The sequence below is a fragment of the Nerophis lumbriciformis genome, linkage group LG19 (assembly GCF_033978685.3).
Source record: "Nerophis lumbriciformis linkage group LG19, RoL_Nlum_v2.1, whole genome shotgun sequence".
In the NCBI taxonomy this organism is placed as follows: domain Eukaryota; kingdom Metazoa; phylum Chordata; class Actinopteri; order Syngnathiformes; family Syngnathidae; genus Nerophis; species Nerophis lumbriciformis.
In genome coordinates this window covers 40,503,186-40,526,615 of record NC_084566.2, presented here as the reverse complement: position 1 = coordinate 40,526,615, position 23,430 = coordinate 40,503,186, and the positions used below count along the sequence as shown (strand labels likewise).

Sequence of the window (23,430 nt, the reverse complement as noted above, 5' to 3'; positions counted from 1 at the left end):
TACCAGCAAGTTTTAGAGCACTTCATGCTTCCTGCTGCTGACCTGCTCTATGGAGATGGAGATTTCAAGTTCCAACAGGACTTGGCGCCTGCACACAGCGCAAAATCTACCCGTGCCTGGTTTACGGACCATGGTATTTCTGTTCTAAATTGGCCCACCAACTCCCCTGACCTTAGCCCCATAGAAAATCTGTGGGGTATTTTGAAAAGGAAGATGCAGAATGCCAGACCCAAAAACGCAGAAGAGTTGAAGGCCACTATCAGAGCAACCTGGGCTCTCATACCTGTATAGTCGCAAAGAGGCTGAACGGGGGAAAGCTGGTACCTGCCGGATGTGCTGGATTCCCCAAAAATGATCGCTTTATACTGTTATCTGCTGGACATTAAAAATCCCTACAGGCAACCTATGGACCGACTCAACTGACACTGATTTGATGCCCTAGTACAGGGGTCACCAACCTTTTTGAAACCAAAAACTACTTCTTGGGTACTGATTAATGCGAAGGGCTACCAGTTTGATACACACTTAAATAAATCAATATATTGTCATTTGTAAGTTACACGTAAGTGTGATTTAAACAAGAATAGCTAAATAAATAAATGTATATATTAAAAAAATGGGTATTTCTGTCTGTCATTCCGTCGTACATTTTTTTTCCCTTTTACGGAAGGTTTTTTGTAGAGAATAAATGATGAAAAAAGCACTTAATTGAACGGTTTAAAAGAGGAGAAAACACGAAAAAAATTCAAATAAAATTTTTAAACATAGTTTATCTTCAATTTCGACTCTTTAAAATTCAAAATTCAACCGACAAAAAGAAGAGAAACTAGCTAATTTGAATCTTTTTGAAAATATTAAAAAAATAATTTATGGAACATCATTAGTAATTTTTCCTGATTAAGATAAATTTTTGAATTTTGATGACATGTTTTAAATTGGTTAAAATCCAATCTGCACTTTGTTAGAATATTTAACAAATTGGACCAAGCTATATTTCTAACAAAGACAAATCAGTATATCTTCTAGATTTTCCAGAACAAAAATTTTAAAAGAAATTCAAAATACTTTGAAATAAGATTTAAATTTTATTCTACAGATTTTCTAGATTTGCCAGAATAATTTTTTTGAATTTTAATCATAGTAAGTTTGAAGAAATATTTCACAAATATTCTTCGTCGAAAAACCAGAAGCTAAAATATTTATTCTTTACAATAAAAAATAAATACATTTACTTGAACATTGATTTAAATTGTCAGGAAAGAAGAGGAAGAAATTTAAAAGGTATTTGTTTAAAAATCCTAAAATCATTTTTAAGGTTGTGTTTTTTCTCTAAAATTGTATTTCTAAAAGTAATAAGAAGCAAAGTAAAAAATAAATGAATTTATTTAAACAAGTGAAGACCCATCCATCCATCCATCTTCTACCGCTTATTCCAAGTGAAGACCAAGTCTTTAAAATATTTTCTTGGATTTTCAAATTCTATTTGAGTTTTGTCTCTTTTAGAATTAAAATTGTCGAGCAAAGCGAGACCAGCTTGCTAGTAAATAAATACAATTTAAAAAATAGTACTTCAGCCAAACACTGTGACAACAACTGAAATGCTTTGCAATTTAGCCGCGGAAAATGTTATAGTCCATAGTCTTAAAATTTGGTCATGGTTGTGTAGGATAAGTCTTTTCCTGTAGCACATAGTTGCCAACCTTGAGACCTCCGATTTCGGGAGGTGGGGGGCGTGGTTGGGGGCGTGGTTAAGAGGGGAGGAGTATATTTACAGCTAGAATTCACCAAGTCAATTATTTTATGTATATATATATATATATATATATATATATATATATATATATATATATATATATATATATATATTGTTCACGAGTGAGGGAAGAGTGGATCGTGAGATCGACAGGCGGATCGGTGCGGCGTCTTCAGTAATGCGGACGCTGTATCGATCCGTTGTGGTGAAGAAGGAGCTGAGCCGGAAGGCAAAGCTCTCAATTTACCGGTCGATCTACGTTCCCATCCTCACCTATGGTCATGAGCTTTGGGTTATGACCGAAAGGACAAGATCACGGGTACAAGCGGCCGAAATGAGTTTCCTCCGCCGGGTGGCGGGGCTCTCCCTTAGAGATAGGGTGAGAAGCTCTGCCATCCGGGAGGAGCTCAAAGTAAAGCCGCTGCTCCTCCACATGGAGAGGAGCCAGATGAGGTGGTTCGGGCATCTGGTCAGGATGCCACCCGAACGCCTCCCTAGGGAGGTGTTTAGGGCACGTCCGACCGGTAGGAGGCCGCGGGGAAGACCCAGGACACGTTGGGAAGACTATGTCTCCCGGCTGGCCTGGGAACGCCTCGGGGTCCCACAGGAAGAGCTGGACGAAGTGGCTGGGGAGAGGGAAGTCTGGGCTTCCCTGCTTAGGCTGCTGCCCCCGCGACCCGACCTCGGATAAGCTGAAGAAGATGGATGGATGGATGGATGGATGGATGAGGTGAAATTAGATCATCTCCCACGGCACACCAGACTGTGTCTCACGGCACACTAGTGGTTGAAAAAAACTGATCTACAAGACATAGCAACAATGCTCTTATCTTTTCATCCACTTAAAATCCATACGGAGGTGTTGTTGTTGTTGTTGTTGTTGTTGTTGTTGTGTTTCTTAAAGCTTGTACTTTGACGAGTTTTCACTTTCAAACTTTGACATTGTACTTCAGCCAAACACTGTGACAACAACTGAAATGCTTCGCAATTTAGCCGCGGAAAATGTTATAGTCCATAGTCTTAAAATATGGTCATGGTTGTGTAGGATAAGTCTTTTCCTGTAGCACATACTTGCCAACCATGAGACCTCCAATTTCGGGAGGTGGTTGGGGGCGTGGTTAAGAGGGGAGGAGTATATTTACAGCTAGAATTCACCAAGTCAATTATTTTATGTATATATATATATATATATATATATATATATATATATATATATATATATATATATATATATATATATATATATATATATATAAGAAATACTTGACTTTCAGTGAATTCTAGCTATAAATATATATTTATTTTATTATATATATAAAAATAAGAGAAATACTTGAATTTCAGTGTTCATTTATTTACACATATACACACACACAACACTCATCTACTCATTGTTGAGTTAAGGGTTGAATTGTCCATCCTTGTTCTATTCTCTGTCACTATTTTTCGAACCATGCTGAACACCCTCTCTGATGATGCATTGCTGTGTGAAATGCACTAGATGGCAGTATTGTCCTGTTTAAGAGTGTCACAACATTGCTGTTTACGGCAGACGAACTGCTTTACGGTAGAGGAAAACACGTCACCCAGGTCCGCATGGAGCTGGAGGGGGCGTGGCCTCAAGCTCCGCCTGAATTTCGGGAGATTTTCGGGAGAAAATTTGTCCCGGGAGGTTTTCGGGAGAGGCGCTGAATTTCGGGAGTCTCCCGGAAAAATCCGGGAGGGTTGGCAAGTATGCTGTAGCACCGCCTTGAAATGTCCCGAAAATGACTCTGCTTAAGATCAAAACATGTTTGTTTTACCGTACGGTTTCTTCAGACTTTTGTGCGTTTGCTTGCGATGACATGCTAACTGAGGTTTGTGTCACTACGTACAATTAGTTTTGTTTTTGAAATTAGTGAGCCGATTTTTGGGGACGACGAATGCAAGCCTCATAAATGATATGAATTGTCTTTCAGGGCCACCTGGTCCACGGGGCTACAAGGGGGACAAGGGACCCCAGGGCCAAGTTGGCTCCCCAGGTCAGAAGGGTGATAAAGGAGACAAAGGGATGCCAGGACTGGTGGGAACTAAAGGTGAAAGAGGTCCTCTCGGGCCACAAGGTGTGACAGGTCCAAAAGGCGGGCTTGGCCCACGAGGTCTCCCTGGGTCCAAAGGAGCGAGAGGGCCTGGGGGTCGACCCGGGACCCCTGGAGACAAAGGCGACCCTGGAGTTCAAGGGCTCCCAGGCAGAAATGGATTTCCAGGTGAACTAGGACCACAAGGACCACAAGGCCCCAGGGGAGATGCTGGGCCCGCAGGCTTAGAGGGCCCACGTGGGTCTGTTGGACCTATTGGTCCTCCTGGACTTCCTGGGTTACCTGCGGCAGTCCTTCCGCCTACAGTGGCTGCTAAAGCAACTCCTCAACCACAGGCATCGAAGCAGCCTCCGACTTCAACTCCCGGTCAGTTGGAACATGTCTCATACATTTTGTCATTCAAGTTAGATCCTACAAATTCTCACACATTGACCCAAATGACCAAAAATATTAGCAGTCCGAAAACTGCTTCACAATTATCATGTATTCATGTTTTGTTTTTTTACAATGCCATTCTTTTAAAAGTACCTATATTTATTTAAGTACATTACATCTATACATATTTGACCCTTTAATGGCCTGTATGTTTACAGCTTTACTGTTTTTTGATGAAAAAGTCACAAAACTAAAGTAAAGACTTAGTCCTTCCAGGATTTGATTGGCTTTTTTTGTGATTGTCGCGGCCCAAAATGCCTGAATTGGCAGCAATTTATTTAGAAAGTTGCGGAATTTTTTTATTTTTATGTTTTGAGGCATATTTTTATTCCATAACATTGAATTAACTTGTAATTGTATACATTTTTTATGACTGTTTTAAGCAGGCCCGGCCCTAACCAATCTGGCGCCCTAGGCAAGATTTTAGGTGGCGCCCCCCCCACATCGGCAGTGAAGTGTATATGTAACCGGTGATTTTTTCCTCTCTGCATTGTGTGGCTTTTGTGAAAAACGACCGACACCATGGATTGCTCAGCTGCACTTTACTGATAAAACAGAACACAATTGTTGTCAATAAGTTTTTGACGTCGTCGAGTCCCTACACAAAATACAATACAGAACAAGAAAATGAACAGAAGTTCTTAACATGACATTATCTGTCGTCGCATGGACGCCTACCTCTCCCGTTATGGTGGACAAAAGGGAAGTTGGAAGGCGTGTCCAACGCATATATAAAGACAGGTGTCACCGTAATTATTGCAGTAGGAGGGACAACGAGACAATGGTTCCACATTGACAAAACATCAAACAATATTCAGGTATTTACATGTAACTTACACATTTTGTGTAATTATAACAATAATAAAGCATTATAAAATACATTATTTACAAGACATAATGGACCCTGTTACATATATACTCACAAGAAACCGAATAGCTTTGTCTTTGACCTTTTTTTTTTTACTTACAACTATACCTAATATATAAAGGGGTGGAAAAGTGACTATTACCTGCAGGGCAAACATTAGCTAACCAGAAGGCAATAACAATGTAAACAAAAAACACCTGCTTAAAAGATCTAATACAAATGTCCCTGAGGAATGTAAGGTGGGAGTACAGTAATTACCTAACGTTACATTATTATTTTCCATAACAATTTAGCCCCCTCCACAATATTAACCCGACGTTAAAACAGAACTAGCTATTTATTGATTAGCAATTGCCGAATCATGTAACATTAGCTTAATGCTAAAAAGCCAGGTTACTATCACATTCTGTAACAGACAAATAATTTCATGTAGGCTAACGTTACCTACCTGCTACCTCTGTCTTTTCTCGTTTCTCCTCCTTTTCTTTTCTCTTTTTTCTTCCCTGGGCACCTGATAGTTTTGGCCGTTTTGACATCTTGTGTTGATTTTTTGATGTGGTGACGTCCAAAAAGAGTCATGATACAGGAAGGGAGGGGGCGCACCGTGCGGGGGGAGGGGGGCGTAATGTTGTAACAAATAATATTTCTATTAAATAGGCTTCACTTTGCATTTTAATTAACGTGGGATTATTTTTTGTATTTAAAAATAATAGTACCATCTTTTTTTTTTTTTTTTTTTTCTCCAACATTTGTGGCACTGGCGTGGCGCCCCCTGATGGACGGCGCCCTTAGCATTTGCCTATACGGCCTATGCCACGGGCCGGCCCTGGTTTTAAGTGTCCTTTGTAAACCGAACGTCAAAAAGCACAGGATTTCAACAAAAATTGAAAAACAAATACTGCACTGATGTTTTACTCATTTTATAGCACAAACTTAAAAGTAGCAGGAAAAGCACTGCTCATAGCTCATTGTCAAATTACTGTACTGATTTAATTGTTTATAACTAATATTAGTAATGATTGATTACGATTACAGAAAGAAACTCCACCAAAGGCTTCCTTGTTGTCCACAAGTTGCAGACATTCTCTTTGTATGTTTTACACTTGAAAAGTGTTTGTCCATCTTAAACATTCATTCACCCCCTGCACGTTAAGAGCATTTGTGACATTCTGAGAGCGATTTACGGCGTACATTTTTGCTGGTAAATGATGGACGATTATCATCACACTCCAACATCTCAAACATGGACGGTAAATGCTGCCTTTTTGTGAGGTCAGTCAATGCAAATGAAAATAATTAACCCTGGATAGATAAATATACAAATACATGTAAAGAAGTAAATGCTTATATACTACATTACCCAGAAGGCATAGTGCTGTAGACAGGTACCGGAAATAGGTTGGTTTGAAGTACGGGGGAGGACCATAGACATGTTCTAAGGGTACGCAGCATGGAGCGCTACTGCCTACTGGTGCTGACGAGACGCGGGGCCGCCATCTTGGAGTGGTGATCCGCTCCACTCAGTGCAATTCATTTGGCAGGAGCAATGAACTGTCAGCGCATTTAATTCATCTTACCTCACTGAATAACACTGATTTTCACCCGCTTTTTTGTCATACGTGTAGCTATGACAAAGGACACATGTTTTATTATTCATAGTTTACAATGTATGAATACATTATCTATCTATATATCTTATAGACTGTATCTCTGTTGCTGCAGCAGCAGAGAGTTTATTATGTCTTGACACTTTGTATTGATATTTTGTATTACATTCTTCCCTTAAATGATCATGTTTACAGTCATTGTTTTATATGTATTTTTTATGTATGTCGCTTTGGATAAAAGCGTCTGCCAAATACTTCAACATAAACATATAACACATATATTATATAACATTTTTTAAACTTTTTTTTAATTTTTTTTATTTTTAAAACAATTTAAAACAATTTTAAATGTTTTTTATTTTTTTAAACAATTTTAACAATTAACATTTTTTTTAGGGTTAGGGTTAGGGTTAGGGTTAAGATTAGGGTTAGGGTTAGGGTTAAGGTTTGGGTTAGGGTTAGGGTAAACATTTTTTACAAAGTTAAAAAAAGTCTTAAAAAAAGTTAAAAAAGTTAAAAATATTTAAAACAATTTAAAAAAAAATTTTTTTAAATTTTACAAAAATTAAACAAAAATTAAAAAAAATTAAAAAAAAATTAAAAAAAAATTAAAAAAAAATTAAAAAAAATGTTTTAAGTTAAAACATGATTTTCAAGGTAAAAAATTATTTTCAAGGTAAAAAAAAATTTTCAAGGTAAACATTTTTTTTCAAGGTAAAAAATTATTTTCAAGGTACAAAAAAATTTTCAAGGTAAAATTTTTTTTTCAAGGTAAAAAATGATTTTCAAATTTTTTTAATTTTAAAAAAATGTTTTTAAATTTTTTTATTTATTTATTTTTTTTTAATTTGTAAACATTTTTAAACTTTTTTTTAATTTTTTTAATTTTTAAAACAATTTAAAACAATTTAAAACAATTTTAAATGTTTTTAATTTTTTTAATTTTTTTAAACAATTTTAACAATTAACATTTTTTTTTAGGGTTTGGGTTAGGGTTAGGGTTGGGTTAGAGTTAGGGTTAGAGTTAGGGTTAGGGTTAGGGTTAAGATTAGGGTTAGGGTTAGGGTTAGGGTAACATTTTTTTTTTAAAGTTTAAAAAAAGTTTAAAAAGTTAAAAAAAAGTTAAAAAAAAAAGTTAAAAATATTTAAAAAATTTAAAAATATTTAAAAAAAATTAAAAAATTTAAAAAAAAATTAAAAAAAAATTAAAAAAAATTAAAAAAAAATTAATTTTTTTAAAAAAAATTTACAATTTTTAAAAAAATTAAAAAAACTTTAAAAAAAACTTTTAAAAAATAAAAAAAAAATGTTTTAAGTTAAAACATGATTTTCAAGGTAAAAAATGATTTTCAAGGTAAAAAAAAATGTTCAAGGTAAAAAAATTTTTTCAAGGTAACATTTTTTTTTTCAAGGTAAAAAATGATTTTCAAGGTACAAAAAAATTTTCAAGGTATATATATATATATATATATATATATATATATATATATACACTGATATATACAGTATATAATTTATATTTATTTATTTTGCCGTTTTTATTTACATGTTAAAGGTGTTTTAATGAATATACATGCATGTTTAACACATATAGATTCCTTTCTTACATGAAGACCAGAATATAAGTTGGTGTATTACCTGATTCTGATGACTTGCATTGATTGGAATCAGACAGTAGTGATGATAACGTCCACATTTTCGAATGGAAGAGGAAAACAAGTCTTCCTTTCTGTCCAATACCACATGAAAGTGGTTGGTTTTTGGCATCTTATTTGTCCAGCTTCCATATTCGTTTTTATACACTTTACAAGAAATACATTGGCGGCAAACTCTGTAGCTTGCTAGCTTGTTTGCGCTGGCTTTCGGAGACTCTTATTTTGAAAGCGCAGGCGCGATGGAGCGGCACTTTTATTGTGAAGACAGGAACTGTGCAGTCAGTCTTTAGGCTTTTGACGGGAAGTACGGTTGAAATAAAAAAAAAAAAGGGTCTTTTTTCCTTCACATTTTTGATTGATTGATTGGAACTTGTATTAGTAGATTGCACAGTACAGTACATATTCCGTACAATTGACCACTAAATGGTAACACCCCAATAAGTTTTTCAACTTGTTTAAGTCAGGTCATGTGACCGCCTGGCTCTGTTTGATTGGTCCAACGTCACCAGTGACTGCATCTGATTGGTGGAACGGAGTGAACGTCACCAGTGACTGTATTTGTTGAAACGCAGGCACTATGAAGGTCTGTCTGACAGACCAAAACAAACAAAGCGTGCATTAAGAGATCGATAAAAATTAGTAGCGAGTAGCGAGCTGAATGTAGATAAAAGTAGCGGAGTAAAAGTAGCGTTTCTTCTCTATAAATATACTCAAGTAAAAGTAAAAGTATGTTGCATTAAAACTACTCTTAGAAGTACAATTTATCCCAAAAGTTACTCAAGTAGATGTAACGGAGTAAATGTAGCGCGTTACTACCCACCTCTGCAACTGAGTTTAATTAGGGCCCGCATGGCCCATTGTATAAGGACTCCCTTTGGGAGTCCTTATACAATGGGACATAAGGACCTATTGAATTTGTAAGGTTTTATTATTATTATTCTTCCGCAACTTTGCGCTGTAATTTGACCCCCTTAACATACTTCAAAACTCACCAAATTTTACACACACATCAGTAATATACGGCAAAACTTTTTATCAAAAAACCAAACCTCAAAACTCAAAATTGCGCTCTAGCGCCCCCTACGAAAAAAAACAACTAGACTGTCTGTAACTCCCACTAGGAAGGTCGGAGAGACATGAAACAAAAACCTTTATGTAGGTGTGACTTAGACCTAGATTTCATAATAGTATATTCTCGGGCAAAAATCAACAGGAAGTTGGCAATTCCCCCTTCAAGACAAAAAAGTACTAAAAACAGTCACTTTTGCCTCTTTGAGCTGTAATTTGACCCCCTTAACATACTTCAAAACTCACCAAATTTTACACACACATCAGTAATATACGGCAAAACTTTTTATCAAAAAACCAAACTTCAAAACTCAAAATTGCGCTCTAGCGCCCCCTACGAAAAAAAACAACTAGACTGTCTGTAACTCCCACTAGGAAGGTCGGAGAGACATGAAACAAAAACCTTTATGTAGGTGTGACTTAGACCTAGATTTCATAATAGTATATTCTGGGGCAAAAATCAACAGGAAGTTGGCAATTCCCCCTTCAAGACAAAAAAGTACTAAAAACAGTCACTTTTGCCTCTTTGAGCTGTAATTTGACCCCCTTAACATGCTTCAAAACTCACCGAACTGAACACACACATCAGGACTGGCAAAAATTCCGATCTAATAAAAAAAAAACCTAACCCCAAATCCCAAAATTGTGCTCTAGCGCAATTTTTTAATGAAACGCACAAAAAACTGCTCCTCGGATGAAAAAACTGACAAAACTGCCTGTAACTCTCCCTGGGAAGGTCGGAGAGACATGAAACAAAAACCTCTATGTAGGTCTCACTTAGACCTACATTTCATAAATTGACAACCCCCAGCAAAAATCAACAGGAAGTTTGCTATTCCCCCTTCAACACAAATATTTTGTAAAAACCGGCCACCTTCCTTCAAAAACTATCTCCTCTGAGCGCGTTTGTCGTTTCGGCTTCAAACTAACACAGGAGAGAGATTAAACCCTTGTGTATAAAATAACAGAACAGCGTTTTAGTACCTGCTCCGGTTTTGATTTTATGACCCTTCAAAGACCCGCTGCGCTGATGCTGCTGCGCTGCTGTTTTTTTAAGATGGCTGCTTAAAAGCAGGAAGCACCAACGTGCCCACACAATGCAGACAAGGTAGGTACACTAGACAAAAGTCTTGGGACACTTCAGACTAAAAGTAGACAAAAGTATTGGGACACTTCTGACGACCACTGGCCAAAAGTATTGGGACACGTATGACTACCACTGGACAAAAGTATTGGGACACTTACGACGAAAACTGGACAAAAGTATTGGGACACTTGGGACTACAACTTGACAAAAGTATTGGGACACTTACGATTACCACTGGACAAAAGTATTGGGACACTTATGAAGAACACTGGACAAAAGTATTGGGACACTTCGGACTAAACATTGACAAAAGTATTGGGACACGTATTACTACCACTGGACAAAAGTATTGGGACACTTACGACGAAACCTGGACAAAAGTATTGAGACACTTGGGACTACAACTTGACAAAAGTATTGGGACACTTATGACTACCACTGGACAAAAGTATTGGGACACTTACACTGGACAAAAGTATTGGGACACTTAGGACTTTAACTTGACAAAAGTATTGGGACACTTACACTGGACAAAATTATTGGGACACTTAGGAATACCACTGAACAAAAGTATTGGGACACTTCGGACTAAACGTAGACAAAAGTATTGGGACACTTAGGACGAAAACTGAACAACAATATTGGGACACTTAGGACTACCACTGGACAAAAGTATTGGGACATCTACACTGGACAAACGTATTGGGACACTTAGGACTACAACTTGACAAAAGCATTGGGACATCTACACTGGACAAAAGTATTGGGACACTTATGACTACCACTGGACAAAAGTATTGGGACACTTACACTGGACAAAAGTATTGGGACACTTAGGACTTTAACTTGACAAAAGTATTGGGACACTTACACTGGACAAAATTATTGGGACACTTAGGAATACCACTTGACAAAAGTATTGGGACATCTACACTGGACAAACGTATTGGGACACTTAGGACTACAACTTGACAAAAGTATTGGGACATCTACACTGGACAAAAGTATTGGGACACTTATGACTACCACTGGACAAAAGTATTGGGACACTTACACTGGACAAAAGTATTGGGACACTTAGGACTTTAACTTGACAAAAGTATTGGGACACTTACACTGGACAAAATTATTGGGACACTTAGGAATACCACTGAACAAAAGTATTGGGACACTTCGGACTAAACGTAGACAAAAGTATTGGGACACTTAGGACGAAAACTGAACAACAATATTGGGACACTTAGGACTACCACTGGACAAAAGTATTGGGACATCTACACTGGACAAACGTATTGGGACACTTAGGAATACCACTGAACAAAAGTATTGGGACACTTCGGACTAAACGTAGACAAAAGTATTGAGACACTTAGGACGAAAACTGAACAACAATATTGGGACACTTAGGACTACCACTGGACAAAAGTATTGGGACATCTACACTGGACAAACGTATTGGGACACTTAGGACTACAACTCGACAAAAGCATTGGGACACTTGGGACTAAAACTGCACAAAAGTATTGGGACACTTGGGACTAACACTGGACAAAATTATTGGGACACTTAGGACTAGCACCTGCCAAGTTTGCGGGCCCGACCAACGCTGCTTGCAGCTTTAATTTTTAATGATTTCTGCTGGTGATGTGCCTCCGGATTTTTTCAACGCAAAAAAATGTGCCTTGGCTCAAAAAAGGTTGAAAAACACTGCCCTAGATGATCATTCTTAAAAGGAATGTCACAAAATATGCACCAGGATCTCCAAAAGGTTGAAGATTTACCGATTTTTTTTTTTTTTTCCAGGTTGTCCGCCAGAGTTCAGGAGGTTTGCAGACAGCTGCTATTTTTTCTCCTCGGCCTCTCAGAAGCTCAACTACGACGAAGCCAGCATGTTTTGTTCTACTCGGGAGTCTCACTTGCTCATTGTTAACAACGATGAGGAGCAGGTGAATGACGGACTTCATTACCCAAATCTGAGCGTGCCTAACGAAGTAGCTGGTGCGTTTCCTCCTCAGGTGTTTGTGAAAAACGCTGTGACGGGAAAAGGTTCGTTCTGGCTGGGCCTCACCGACCGCGAGGAGGAGAACGTGTGGAAGTGGGTGGACGGAAGCACGCCCGTTTACACGTGAGTGTCAAATGTCCGCTTTGCAGCCTTTTCAACGTTTTCACCCGTCTCCTTTGTGCGCTTGCTCTCGGAAGAAAATGGAACCCGGGTCAGCCCGACAACTGGACACGTGGTCATGCTCGCGGCGAGGACTGCGGGGGCATCAAAAATAACGGCAACTGGAACGATTACTACTGCACTGAGCGCATCGGCTTCATCTGTGAACGCGCCGCCAGCTGTCAGTATCTCTTCCATGTCCACATCACAACATGACTTCAAGGTTCAAGGTTCAAGGTTCAACTTTATTGTCCCCGCGGGGAAATTTGTCTTGGGCACAGTGCATCATTGCTTTCTTAACATACCCAAAAACAACAGAACAAAAACACAAGCACAGACACAACCACAACCATACAACTAACATTTAAACATCAGAACATGGAGCTTGATAGACATAGGTGGCACTTTGATGTAGGCATAAAATCTACAGTATGGAGATAAAGATAAAGTACCAATGTGCATTGCACTAGAGCTCATGGATAAAGTGCTGTGTGCTAAAGTGCTTAGTTCTAAAGTGCTATGTGCTAAAGTGCTATGTGCTAAAAAAGTGCTAACCTATGTATTAAAATTCTATTGCACATTGTTGGTCAGCTTAATGGAGGCTGGGACAAATGATAATTTAAGGCGGTTAGATTTGCATAGTGGGACCCGGAGTCTTCTCCCTGATGGCAGGGTTCCATATTCAGGAAAGGGTGGGTGTTGTGAGTTGGAAATAATTTTCTTAGCTTTTTTCCTAACTGCCTGCTCATAGATGCTCTGTATAGGCTCATATTCTTTCCTCCCTACGATTTTCATTGCCGTTTTATGCAGAGTTGTGCTTTTTAGCTTAACGGTTAGGTTGCCAAACCATGAGGTGATCCCGTATCTAATGATGCTCTCTACAATGGCACGGTAGAAAATCATCATGATGTGGCTGCTTACGCCGTACAATCTTAATCTTCGCAAAAAAATATAGCCTCTGTTGCAGTCTATTGCACAGTTTGTCAATATGTGTCTTCCAGCAGAGAAGATTATCAATATGAACCCCTAAATATTTATATGAGGATACCTGGGTGATTTCCTGATTTTTGATGACCACTGGCTCATGGTCAGTCACTTTCCTCGGATCCAAAACCATTTCCTGTGTCTTGGTCACATTTAAAATAAGATGGTTTGTGTCACACCACCTAATAAATAGGTCTATCTCGTCTTGGTACACAGAGGGGTCCGTATTCTTGTGTAGAAGGCTTAGGAGCACGGTATCGTCCGCAAATTTTGTCTTGTCACAATATAGGAATATTCACATGGAAAGCGATTATCTGCGATGAGGTGGCGACTTGTCCAGGGCGTACACCGCCTTCTGCCCGAATGCAGCTGGGATAGGCTCCGGCCACCCCGCGACCCCCGAGAGGGACAAGTGGTAGAAAATGGATGGATCGAAAATCAATTATATACACCGTTTGTATATTGAAAAATGTATTTCTATTTGTTAAATGCCGATGCCACAATATAATTGGGGGTTAAATCACCAAAAATGATTCCCGGGCGTGGCACCGCTGCTGCCAACTGCTCCCCTCACCTCCCAGGGGGTGATCAAGGGGATGGGTCAAATGCAGAGGACACATTTCACCACACCTAGTGTGTGTGTGACAATCATTGGTACTTTAACTTTAACTTAATATATTATATATGTATATTAGAGATGCGCGGATAGGCAATTATTTCATCCGCAACCGCATCAGAAAGTCGTCAACCATCCGCCATCCACCCGATGTAACATTTGATCAGAACCGCACCCGCCCGCACCCGCCCGTTGTTATATATCTAATATAGACGATGCAAGGCATTAGTGAGGTTATAAAGCTTTTGCCTGTTAAAGAAAGGAGACTGATCCAATGCAGCACAGACATTCGCGTGCCACGCTGTCACGACCCAGACGCACACCAGTGCGCAATCATATGGGAGCCGCGCTGAGCGCACCTCCAAGCGCGTCTCGCTGCCGGCGACGGCCGGGTATGGGCCCGACGCTCCAGCGCCATCCATTTTCAGGGCTAGTTGATTCGGCAGGTGGGTTGTTACACACTCCTTAGCGGGTTCCGACTTCCATGGCCACCGTCCTGCTGTCTATATCAACCAGGGTGAGCCCCACCCCTTTCGTGAGCGCACTGCGCGCGGAGTGACCCCTGTTACGCGCCCCCGGCAACAGGGGTGGCGGGCAGGTAAGCTGCGCGGGCGGAGCGCGCGGAGTGACCCCTGTTACGAGCCCCCGGCCACGGGGGTGGCGGGCAGGTAAGCTGCTTACCTGCTGCGCGTGACGCCGGCCGCGGCGAAGGCGGACGAGGCGGGGTGTCGGTGCGGTGGGCGCCGTGGTGACCCTGGACGTGCGTCGGGCCTTTCTCGCGGATCGCCTCAGCTACGGCTCCCGGTGGGGCCCTCTCGGGGGAAGGGGCCTCGGTCCCGGACCCCGGCGAGGCGTCCCTTCTCCGCTCCGTAAAAGTGTCCATCTCTTTTCTTTTTTTTTCTTCTGTTGTGGCATATGCAGCAGGTGCCTGCTCGTTTTTCGTATGTGGGTAACAACATTTAAATATGTATATATATTTCCCAATTGGTTTAACTGCCACCCGCCTGAATCTATTTAAAATCTTTTTTTTTTTAATTTCAACCGCCCGACCCGACCTGACCCGCGGATAAAATCTAATTTTTTTTAATTTCATCCGCCCGATCCGCGGATAATCCGCGGACTCCGCGGTTGTGCCCGCAAACCGCGCATCTCTAATGTATATATTACATGTAATATAATACATAATACAATAATTTAACAACTAATATCAAACAATAATTTTATGTATCATTATTATCACCACAAATAGAAACACTGTAGTAATGTTAATTTAAAACATAACACAATACATTTAAAAATACATAGTAACAATGATCTCAATGATTTATAGTAATTACTAGTCATAAACAACATTTTATTGTATCAATTATGTCAGCAGGCAGAGTAACAGTTCATTGTTTATTTAATAATAAAATACATGTAAAATATATAATAAATACATTTCAGTCAGTTAAATTAAAAAAATACAGTATATATACAAACTGTATATATAATGTAAAATACTGTACATTAAAAATAATTTAATAATTAATAATACATGTCATTTAATGTATATCTTTTAGCAGAAATATTAACAGCAATGTACATTTGATGGTTAAATGGAATATACTTCCAAATATGGTTCATATAAAAGTAATTGTCATGTGTTAAATAATACAGTATTTCATATCATATTTATTAGGAGGTTCTAAGTATGAATAAATATAATTTAAAAAAATAATTTCATAATGTTAAAAGGGCAATATGGCATGTGATAAGGGACATTAATTTTCAAAAATATTAACGTTACATTATTATTCACATTAACACATTTGTCAACCACATATGAAAGTTATTGTTTCATGCTCATGAAAAATACATATATACATAATTCATAGCCAAGGATGGTAGAAAAAAATATTTACCCTCTCTTTCTCTCTCTTTCTCTTTCTCTCTCTCTTTCTCTTTCTCTTTCCCTTTCTCTTTCTCTCTCTCTCTCTCTCTCTCTCTCTCTCTCTCTCTCTCTCTCTCTCTCTCTCTCTCTCTCTCTCTCTCTCTATATACATATATATATATATATATATATATATATATATATATATATATATATATATATCTATCTATCTATCTATCTATCTATCTATCTATCCATCCATCCATTTTCTACCGCTTGTTCCTTTCGGGGTCGCGGGAGCCAATTTCAGCTGCACTCAGGCGGAAGGCGGCGTACACCCTGACAAGTCGCCACCTCATCGCTGGGCCAACACAGATAGACAGACAACATTCATTTCATTAAAGCAAATTAATTGTCCGTTCATAGTGTTAAAACTTGATAATGATATATCTAGGGTATATCTCTCTCTCTCTCTCTCTCTCTCTCTCTCTCTCTCTCTCTCTCTCTCTCTCTCTCTCTCTCTCTATATATATATATATATATATATATATATATATATATATATATATGTCTTAATAAGGTTATCCAAAAAATAGTGCTCGATACCGTAGTAGAGCGCAATATATGTATGTGTGGGGAAAAAAAATCACAAGACTATTTCATCTCTACAGGCCTGTTTCATGAGGGGGGGTACCCTCAATCATCAGGAGATTTTAATGGGAGCATTCACATACCATGGTTTATATAGGGCACAGAGTGGGTGGGTACAGGCTGGTGTAGGGGCGTGGTGATTGGCTCATGTGTTACCTAGGAGGTGTTTCCGTCTATGGCGGCATGCTGTTACAATTTCGCTGCGCTTGTTGAGGGATGACAGGTCTGGACGGTAAATAATAAACATGAACAATATACGACAAATCATCTCAAACCACAACAAAACAATTGCAAATGAGCCGTCGGCCCCCGGACAGAGCGACTCCAAAACCAACAAAGGCTGTAACTGTCGAAAGAAACCTGATTGCCCTCTCAACGGGGGGCGCTTACAAACATCAGTTGTCTACCAATCTAAGGTAATACGCAAGGACATTAACACATCCGACACATATGTAGGATTAACCGAGGGAGAATTCAAAACCAGATGGAACAACCACAAGGCTTCTTTCAGGAACCAAAACCTGCGAAATACCACAGAACTCAGCAAACACATTTGGGACCTCAAAGACAATAATGTTGAATATTCAATAACATGGCAAATTCTTGCATCCAGCACACCTTACAATAGTGGTAATAAAAGATGCAACCTATGCTTGAAAGAGAAACTGTTTATTATTTACCGTCCAGACCTGTCATCCCTCAACAAGCGCAGCGAAATTGTAACAGCATGCCGCCATAGACGGAAACACCTCCTAGGTAACACATGAGCCAATCACCACGCCCCTACACCAGCCTGTACCCACCCACTATGTGCCCTATATAAACCATGGTATGTGAATGCTCCCATTAAAATCTCCTGATGATTGAGGGAACCCCTCATGAAACAGGCCTGTAGAGATGAAGTAGTCTTGTGATTTTTTTCCCCCACACATACATATATATATATATATATATATATATATTTATATATATATATATATAATTTGTATACATGTATGTAAATGTGTATATGTGTAAATATACATATATATTTGCATATTTTATGTAAATATGTATATAAATATTTATGTGTATTTATGTGTATACTTATACTGTACATATATTAGTACATAAATGTACATATTTGTATGTATATACTGAACATACATATACAGTATGTATATATAATTATACATATACAGTAAATATACACTATGTATAAATATATACATATATATATATATATTTGACAAATAATTAATCATCTTATTTTTCCCCCCCAATTTCTGACAGCTCTGATTTCATAGCATTGTCATGACGAAGATGACGAAGATGAAGTTGCTTAAGTGGATCATCACTTGGAGAAGAAGACTTTGGACTGATATGTGTCCAAAAATGCACTTTTGCCAAATACAGCCCGCTTTTGGGTGTATTATTGATGCAGTATTTGTACTTGAGAATGTATCCATGTATTTACACTACACATCTTTTATTGGTACACACATGTTCTATCTGTAAATAATACCTTCGTTAATCACGTACCATATCTTGACTACCTTATCTTGTTTTTCTAAATCCAAACATTTAAAAACAAATGAGTTATTTTTTTACTATCATGAATTAATTCTTCTCTAATCAACAGCAATAAAGTGAGTGTGTCGATATATTTTTGTGTATCATGATGAATCGACAAATATAACATATTAAATGTGTTGAGTGCCTTATTGTGTGCATGACTGATATTTATGACATATTGTCTGTTTTTCTTTTGGTGGGGGCACAACATTGATTGCAACTCAGCTTTGAACCTTCAATAAAAATTAATAAACTGGATTTTGATTAGCTCAATAGTATTAGTTGGTGTGGGAATAACTCAACTGTGGGTCAGCAAAAGTAAATAAGTAAACTTTTTCAGGTTCAAAAATCTGTAAAACAACTTTTTAAGTATTAGAAGTTAAACAATATCAGCTAATATACATCCATTTTCTACCGAATATTCCCTTTGGGTCGCAGGGGGCGCTGGTATACGTTGTAAAAAGTTTAACTCATTTTCAAAAATACATAAAAATGAATGCAGTTATTTCAGCTTATACGTTTTATTTTAAAGAATTAATAGACACATTGATTAATTATTTATAATTTGTATATACCATAGGGGCTTATATATTTTTAAAGGCAGACAAAATTTGTTATATATATATATGTATATATATATGTATGTGTGGGAAAAAAATCACAAGACTATTTCATCTCTACAGGCCTGTTTCATGAGGGGGGGTTCCCTCAATCATCAGGAGATTTTATATATATATATATATATATATATATATATATATATATATATATATATATATATATATATATATATATGAAGATGGCTGGATGTATATATATATATACATATATATATATATATATATATATATATACACATACATACATATACACATATATATATATATATATATATATTTATATATATTTATATATATATATATATACACTGTGTGTGTGACTATCAGTGGTACTTTAACTTTTTAACTATATATATGTATATATATATCCATCCATCGATCCATATATATCCATGGATATATATATATATATATATATATATATATATATATATATATATATATATATATATATATATATATATATCTCAGTGACGTGCGGTCACTAGAGGCAGGTGAGGGGAAAGAAAAAAAATGTAAAAAGAAAAAAAAAAAATTAAATTGTTATATGTATCCAGTGATTATACTATAAAGTTATTTTCCATTTAACTTCACCAGTTTTAGATTATTTTTATTCAAAATCGCTGAATTTTCACATTTGCCGTTCAAATACTGAGAAGAGACGGTGCGGTGAACAGCAGCCAGTCGAGGCACGTCACTCAGTGCCTCAACATGGACGGACTCGGCTAACTGCTGGTCTGCTGTGCAGTGAGACCGTATTACTATATGAATTATATTATACATTTCCATAGTTTAGTTAGCTGAGGTATATAATGTACAGTGTATTTTGTCAACAACTGTATGTGTGTCAAGTATTTCTTGTGCTGAGCGATCATAAAACTGCTGCGAAGACGCACTGGCTGAGGCTCGCGTAACCCCGCCTCCTGGTGCTGGTTAAGGCACCTTTGCCGCAGACTGCACCCCCCGACGAGAGCGCCACACCAACCAAAGCCCACACCCAAACCCTCCACGTGCAAGACCGAATCCACCCAAAAAAAAGTCACTTAACAAGAAGCCAAAAAGTGCAAAAACAACATTGCTCGCGCCGGAGGAGCCGTGAACGACTGCAGGGACACAACATTAGGTACACCTGCAGACTGCAGCACGGATTTCATATTTCATTCATTCACAACTCCTCCAACACCAACACCACTGTTCCCGCACTTATAAGTAAAGGTAAGACCATAATAACGTTTTTTTTTATTAAATGTGCTTTTTTGTGTGCTACAGTTTGTATGTGTAAGTTAAAGTTAAGTTAAAGCAGGGGCGTCACTAGCTTTTAAGGACAGGGGGGGCTTTGCCCCCAGGAGATGCACAGGATGCGAGCGAACGTTACGCACGAGCACAAAACTTCACAAACGGCTAAGACTTAGAAATTATTCATTGTTATTTTTTTATTTTTTTAAATGCACGGGACGGAATGAAATGCTCCCCGGGACGATGGCTTTTAACCATATATATTCTTTTTCTTTTTATGTATTTATTCATTTTACATTTTATATTAAATGTCTTGGTTTTTCCTCCCTCTGAAAATCCTATTAAATGTTTAACAAGCCATCCTATAATAATAAAACAGCTATTAATGTAACAATACAATAAAACAAATATATTTAATGATGTTTTTTTTCATTATTTTAACAATAGGCTTATGTATATTACTTTATATAGATTCTACAAGAAACACAAAACTTAAAAAATAAATTATTTACAATTGCACACACAAGGCTTTGTGCAGCTTCACTCATTGTAAAGGAAGTTAATGTGCTTCGTACACCTGCAGGACCGCAAGCAAGGTCGCAGAGAAAATGCGGGCTGGAATTTGAGTGATGTGGGCATTTTCTATATGAACAAGTGGAATGGATTGGATACCGACGCACGAAAGGGGCTCTCTACCTTACGCTACAAAGTGAGGGGAAACTGAGTGAATAATAACAGGTTATATGATTATTTATTTAAACTCATATTTGGGCCACTTTATAATGAATATGTCGGCATTTATTTGTAAAAAAACAAACAAAAAAACACTAAATTATTTAGGGGGGCTTAAGAATAAAAATAGGCCTAACAACGCCAATGAGTTAAAGTACCAATTATTGTCACACACACACTAGGTGTGGTGAAATGTGTCCTCTGCATTTGACTCATCCCCTTCATCACCCCCTGGGATGTGAGGGGAGCAGTGGGCAGCAGCGGCGCCGCGCCCGGGAATAATTGTTGGTGATTTAACCCCCAATTCCAACCCTTGATGCTGAGTGCCAAGCAGGGAAGAATGCTGGTATGAGCTTTTAAACATAACCCGTTAACTGCTGCCAATCAAATGGTGAATAAGATCCTCTTTAGGGTTCATATGTTTGTAAATCTGACTGTGATGAAGTCAGTGCCTCACCAGTCATCAACCTCAACCTCACACGTCACTGATATATATATATATATATATATATATATATATATATATGTCTTAATAAGGTTATCCAAAAAATAGTGCTCGATACCGTAGTAGAGCGCAATATATGTATGTGTGGGGAAAAAAATATCACAAGACTATTTCATCTCTACAGGCCTGTTTCATGAGGGGGGGTACCCTCAATCGTCGACGATTGAGGGTACCCCCCCTCATGAAACAGGCCTGTAGAGATGAAATAGTCTTGTGATATTTTTTTCCCCACACATACATATATATATATATATATATATATATATATATATATATATATATATATATATATATATATATATATATATATATTTATTTATTTATTTATTTATAAAATCCCTTGCCGGAAGAAACGTCACGTGATCCCCATCATGTGACGATGCCAACTTAATTTTTTGATGACAAGGTTGGTTAAAAACAGCCCGTATTTACGTCAGAACTAGATTATGAGACAAAATAACATACTAGGCACTGATGTTATTTCGTGCATTGGATGTTTTTGTATTTTTTTTGTATTTTTTTTATTTTTTTTAGCTCAGCTGGACTATTGACTCACTTACCCAGCATGCCTTGCGCGTCGAAGGAGTGACTGTGTAAAATCGGCTGCGCTTGATGTTCGCCGTCTCCAATTGTGTGGCTAAAATGCATTTTAACCGCATTAAATAATAAGTACGGGCCGATAAAGATAACAAAAACAAACGTTGACATATTCCGTGCCGTGCTGTGCGCTCCAGCGATGCCTCTCTTCACGACGAACCCATTTGACCAAGATGTTGGTGAGTGGCTGCTAGCGTGCTACATGCTAACAACATGGCTAGTGTCTGGGTGTTGTTGACACCTCGGTGTTGTTTTTTTTTTAACTTGACTATAACGGACATTAACAAGATGTCAGGCAAGACGGCAGCACGTAATTAAAAGAGTAAGAGTAATCATCAAAATATTGTTTAAGAAACCCTTAACCCCTCCATAGTTGACCGTTTACAAGTCAATACCAGTATTTCCAACAACACGATATAAAGTAGTATTACAATCCTCACCGTTGAATGATATTGTGTCAAATTATTAATGATAATATTGTTTGCTCGGATAAACTGTACACCTGTTAATGCAGCTCGTCTATTAGCTAATGCTAACGGTCAAATGTATTATCCATTTCCTACCGCTTGTCCCTTACGGGGTCGCGGCTGGTGCTGGAGCCTATCTCAGCTGCGCACGGGCCAACACAGATAGACAGACAACATCCATACTCACATTATGTGACAGTAACATGTCAACAGGCTTTATTTTCCTAATTTTCTAATGAACTCAGATGCCGTTTTTCCACATTTTGTCTTTGGTAGAAAGAAAAAAAAAAAAGTCAATCACTACTTTCCCCTGCTTATGATCATTTAATCAATCAATCAATGTTTACAGTGTCTCAAAGGGCTGCACAGGGCAAGGAAAAACTCAACCCAATGGGATGACAATGAGAAACCTTGGAGGGGACCTCAGATGTGGGGACCCTCCCCCCCTGGGCGACCGGTGCATTGAACGTCGAGTGGATCTAGCATAATATTGTGAGAGTCCAGTCCATAGTGGATCTAACATAATAGTGTGAGAGTCCAGTCTATAGTGGATCTAACATAATAGTGAGAGTCCAGTCTATAGTGGATCTAACATAATAGTGAGAGTCCAGTCTATAGTGGATCTAACATAATAGTGAGAGTCCAGTCCATAGTGGATCTAACATAATAGTGAGAGTCTAGTCCATAGTGGATCTAACATACTAGTGAGAGTCCAGTCCATAGTGGATCTAACATAATTGTGTGAGAGTCCGGTCCATAGTGGATCTAACATAATAGTGGGAGTCCAGTCCATAGTGGATCTAACATTATAGTGTGAGAGTCCAGTCCATAGTGGAGCTAACATAATTGTGTGAGAGTCCAGTCCATAGTGGATCTAACATAA

General features: G+C 38.0%; 1 protein-coding gene across 1 annotated transcript in view; it reads left to right on the top strand.

The window, feature by feature from the left end:
- LOC133618953 (collectin-12-like) overlaps positions 1 to 23,430 on the top strand; it is a 78,730-nt gene that overhangs the window by 7,632 nt on the left and 47,668 nt on the right. The window contains exons 3-7 of the mRNA XM_061979814.2: positions 3,712 to 4,197; positions 12,355 to 12,497; positions 12,567 to 12,676; positions 12,751 to 12,897; positions 22,096 to 22,259. Coding sequence (XP_061835798.1) covers positions 3,712 to 4,197; positions 12,355 to 12,497; positions 12,567 to 12,676; positions 12,751 to 12,897; positions 22,096 to 22,259 — 1,050 coding nt within the window. The remainder of the gene's footprint in view (positions 1 to 3,711; positions 4,198 to 12,354; positions 12,498 to 12,566; positions 12,677 to 12,750; positions 12,898 to 22,095; positions 22,260 to 23,430) is intronic.